The sequence below is a fragment of the Entamoeba histolytica genome, genomic scaffold (genome assembly GCF_000208925.1).
Source record: "Entamoeba histolytica HM-1:IMSS scf_1104750518185 genomic scaffold, whole genome shotgun sequence".
In the NCBI taxonomy this organism is placed as follows: Eukaryota; Evosea; order Mastigamoebida; family Endamoebidae; genus Entamoeba; species Entamoeba histolytica.
Window position 1 is genome coordinate 1 of NW_001915412.1, and position 5659 is coordinate 5659.

Genomic DNA, 5659 nt, shown 5'->3' on the forward strand with positions numbered 1-5659 from the left:
TATGAGTGTTGTAATATTATTGTTTTAGAGAAATTGATATAAAACATAAATATAACTAAAGAAAAATAAAAGAGTTATATAATATAAAGAATAAATAGTATAAATAACAGTTAAATCATTTATATTTATTCACTATTATTTTGATTATATTTCATATGTTCTTATATTAAATATAATAAAATGATGAAGAATAATGGAAATAAAGATAATATATTGTAATATGAAATGTATCACTGTATATAATAAACTAGAATGATAGAAGAATATAATAATAAATGAAATATATATAATATTATTTATTGTAATTTATTTAACATTTTTATCATATTTTATCTCTTCTTTTTAATAGTTTATTTTGATAATCTTTTATTCTTTGTTTTATCTTTTGTTTTGATTCTTATTCATTTCTTGTTATCTTTCTTTATTTTATTAATGTTTCTTTATTGTATCATTCGATTCTTATATCTTCTTGTAAAGAATAAAGAAATAAAATAAAGAATAAGAAATATAACATAAATATGTTGATGTATTTTATCATTTCATTTCAATTACTATGAAATGTTTTGGTTTGAAATAATATTTTCCACAAAGTGCATTTGATATTCCTTTATATGAAAATGACGATTGTTTACAAAACGATTTTGTTTTAATATTTTCTTTATAAACAATAATATCAGCTCCACTTCCAAATGCAAACAAATAATTATCTGCTCGATGATATAAATAAAATGCTTTTTCTGGTTCTTTAATATCAAATTTCTTCATTTCTTCCATTTGATTCTAATGAAAATAAAAATGATTTTGAATCATATATATAATTACCATCAACTTTATCAATTTTAGAATTAACATATCCTCCAAATTTATTTCCATCTGAATCTTCAATAATAATTATTATATATTTCTTTATTCATTATTCTTTCTCCAAATACTGATGTATTTTTATTCCAATTATCTTTATATGAATCAAATAGTATATTATTTATTCTTCTTTCTGTCAATTCTTCTATTTGTTTGATTATTTCTTTTGTTTTGTTATTTGATGTTGATTGTGTTATTCCCATTTTTGTTATTTTTAAGTTTTTCTTTTTATTATTTTATTACATCTCTTATTTATTATTAAGTTCTTCTTTTTCTTTTTAATTTATTTTATTCATTTCATTCTTTCTATCATCTTCTCATTTTCATTTTATTCATTCATTTATATTCATTTATTTGTTATTTATCATTTCTTTTTATTTCTTAATGTCACTTCTATCTTGTTATTCATTTGTTTATTTTCATATTCAATGATTAGATAAATGAATTAATTCATATTTGAAATGATTCAAATGATTGAGTATTGTAAAATATTAATTTATTCATAACTACATTTCATTGATTTAACATATTAATTATTCATTGTAATGATTTGATTCATTATTATCAAAAAATAAGATGAAAAACAAATTAATCAAATTAACATAAAGAATAAAACATAAATTACAATTAACAGAAAATGGAATGATGAAATTTAAATAATAAATGATGGGTTATTCAATTTCTATTTATTAACATATCTCTAAACCATAACATCTACTTCACTCATCAATACTTCATTAATAGGAAAACATGAATATTGTTGTATTTAAATGATGATAAATGAATATTGTAAATCAGCAAAGAATATATCATCACAAATACATATAGAATTAATGAAAGTATAGATAAAATACAGAATAAAACAACACATTGATATTTACCAAATCAAAAGAAATGATTTGAATGGTATTATGTCAATGAATGAAATGAAGAAAGAATAAGAAATAAAAGAAGAAGATGAGATTAAACAAATAATTAAAAGAACTATTACAATTTCAAACACTAATAAATAATGAAATTTCAATATGAAAATAATGAAATTCAATGACTAATTTCAATGAGAATAAAAAGATATTAAAGTGGAATTAGAAATATAATTAATTTCAATATATCATAATATTACAAATATATTGAATTTTCATTATTTATTCATTCATCAATGTTTTGTTGAATTATTTTATTCAATATTGAAAATATTTATTTAAAAGAAGAGTGAACAAACATATTGAAAGAAAATGAATTAAGAATTGAATAAATTATCAATTTCTTTTCTAATTGTTATTTCTTTCTTGTTCATTTCTATTTATTTATAATTCATTGTGTTTAAATTATGTTATATACAAATATATCATTTTATTTAAATTCATCTGTTGTGTAGTATTTCTTATTCTTCTTTTCTTTATTAAAATCATTATATTTATTCTTTTATTTATTATCATTTTCTTCTTATAAACCATAAAATAATTTGTATTAAATTATCTTGTTTGTTTTAATGTTGTTAAGTATTTCTTAATTCCATCTGATGTTGGTTCAATGGTGTCTTTGCCTGGTTTCCAATTGAGTGGACAAACTGCTCCATGTTCATCACTGAATTGAATTGCTTTAACTATTCTGATTGTTTCTTCCGTTGATCTTCCAATTCCATCATCATTCATTTGAATGTATCTTACTTTTCCTTTATCATCAATGATGACATATCCTCTTCTTGCAATTCCTGCTTCAACATTTAACATTCCATATTTGATAGAAATGCATCTCTTAATATCTGATACTAATGGGAATGTCAACTTTCCTACTCCTCCTTTACTTTTATCTGCTTCACACCATGCTTGATGACAATAAACTGAATCTACACTCACTCCAATAACTTCACAATTGATTTCTTTCAATTGTCCTGCAAGTTCACTATATCCAATCATTTCTGTTGGACAAACAAATGTCCAATCCAATGGATAAAACAACAATACAACATATTTTCCTTTATATTCATTAATATCAATCTCTTTGATTGAACCACATGGACAATATGCTGGTGCTTTAAATTCTGGTGCTTCTTTTCCAATTTGTGCTTTTTCAAATGTGTTTATAAATTTCTTAAATGCTTTTATTCTTGGACAACAACATTCTTTACAACATTCTTTCTCTTGACATTCTTTTTTACAACACTCTTTTTGTTGATTGCAAGACATTTGACTGATTGAATTGATGAGATTGTGGTGATGATGAGATGTTTAAATGACAAATGAACTACCAAAATCATCTTTACTTAACTAAAATAAAAATGTCGTCATCATCACTTCTGCATTATTCTCATTATGGTAATTATTCAACTTTCAAACAACTTATAATGAAAGAACTGGTAAATAGAAAACAAAAATGACGAGATAAAAAGAAGAAAACGGAGATACACACATCCACACATTCTAAAAGAATCTAATGAAGAATATGATGAGGAGAAAGAGAAATGTATTGGCACAAAACATCAATAATAAATAATAAATAGAAACAACAAATAACAACTAGAAATAACAATGATATGAATAAGAATATTGAAAATGACATAATAGAATACATTTCAAATATAAAAACATAAAGAAGAAATAATGATTTACAAATAAATAGAAAATGAATAAAACAAAAGAATATAATAAGAAATAATATAAAACAATATGAAATGTATTATCAACGAATGATAAATAAAAATAAAATAAAAACATAAAATAAGAAACATAAAATACAATACTAACAGAAGAAATAGAATACAATGAATAAGAATGAATAATAATTGAACATAACTGTTAAAAATTAATAAAATTTAGATAATTTCAAATATAATAGAAATGAATAACAAATAACAAATAATAAAACAACAAATAAGATAAATAAAAGAAGAATGAATAACGAATGAATAATTGCAATACAGAATAAAAGAAGAATAAAAATGAAAATAGAGAAAATAACAGAATAAAAACATAACAATATGATAATATATTATACAATAAGAAAATTCAATTAACAATGTAATTATGAATATTTCAACGAAATAAATACGAAGAAAATAATACAAAAATACTAACAAATAAAGTGAATTATAAATAATAATAATGAAAATCAAGTATAATATGAATAAATAATAACAAAATAATAAATATCAAATTGAAATAGTATTTGAAAATACATGAAATAAAATAAAAGAAAGAAATAAAAGAATCAATGAAAAATAATAAACAAACAACAATATAATAAAATAAAGAATATAAAAAGAATGATAATAGAGATTATATTCAACTAAAATAATATAAAGAATAAGAAAGAGAATGAAAATAAGAAAAGAATATAAAATAAACATACAAATAAACAAGCAAAATGAAATATTGAAAATAAATAAACAAAGAATAGAATACAAAACAAAGAATAGAAGAAGAAACAACAAATGATAAATAACAAAAACATAAAATAATTAAAATAAACCAAAATGAATGTATTGATTATTTAATAAGAATAATAAATAATAAATACATTAAATTCTATAACAAATAAACATAATAAAAGAGAAATACAAGAAATAGTCAAATAAAAGAAATAATAAATGAAAATAAACAATACATAAAAATACTATTCAAATAAAATAAACAAAAAACATAAGAATTAATAAAGAAATAATAATAATGAATGAAAATATTAATATGAAAATGAAGAAATAAATGAATAAAAATAAAATAAGAGAAGAATGAAATGAAGAAGAAATAAAAGAATAATAAAATGAATAAATGTAATTAATTAAAGAATAGAAAGAATAAATAATAAAATAAACAAAATGAAAATATGAAACTAATAAAGTAAGATAAAGAAAGATAAAATAGAGATAAAAACAACAAATGAAATAATTCAATGAAAAATAAAATAAGAAAATAAAGAAAAAGAAGATAGAAATGAATAAAATAATAATTAATCATTCTTCTTGGACTTTTTATTTATTTTAATATGAATGAAATGATATTATTTGAAATGTGAATATTCTATATTCATTTGTTAATTATCATTATTTTATCATTATTTCTTTAAATGTTTATTTCATCTTTTATTTTCTTTATTATTTTATTAAAAACATTAACCATTTTAAAACATTTATTTGATTTCTTTTCAATTATCCCTTATTTTCTCTCTTTTATTCTTTTTGACTAACTGACACTTTGGGATAAATGTTCTATTTGAACTTATCATTTCTCCATTTCTCGTTATCTTCTTCTCAATAACTTCAGACAATTTTGTTGAATTTAATTTGGAAATAAATCTACATTGGTTTTTGTCTATCGTTGATACCCAAATTACAATATGTCTAGGTTTAGGCCACTCCTAACATAGTATAACGTGGAAACCAACTGAATAGCTGACCTTTATAAAAGTACAACCAAATATAATATTCTAATAATCATCAAATGCATTTAAGAAGATATGTATTTTCTATTCACCATCTTCTAGATACTCTTATGTGTTTCTGGAGGGATTTCATTAAATAAATTACTCTTTGTTGTGAAGTACACAATGAAATCACTTTAAAAATTAAAGTAAATGACTTAAATATGAAATGAGAAAGTAAAATGAGAAAATGAAGAATATTCAATATTGACTTTTGACATGTTTCATATTTATTCAATAATTAAATTCATAATCAAATAGTAATAAATATAGTAATAATATAATATAGAAATAATAAAATAAAAAGAGAAAAGTCATAAAATGATAAGAAGAATCAAAACAAATATAAAGAATTGATGAAAAAGAATAATACAAATGA

The 5659-nt window shown here is 20.0% G+C and overlaps 1 protein-coding gene across 1 annotated transcript; it reads right to left on the reverse strand.

Annotated features, from left to right (window-relative positions):
- Positions 1–2317: 2317 nt before the first annotated feature.
- On the reverse strand, positions 2318–3055 carry EHI_123390 (peroxiredoxin). The gene has a single exon (XM_001914339.1). It carries the CDS (start codon positions 3048–3050, stop codon positions 2337–2339), a length of 714 nt encoding a protein of 237 aa, XP_001914374.1. The 5' UTR covers positions 3051–3055; the 3' UTR covers positions 2318–2336.
- Between the last annotated feature and the right edge of the window lie 2604 nt (positions 3056–5659).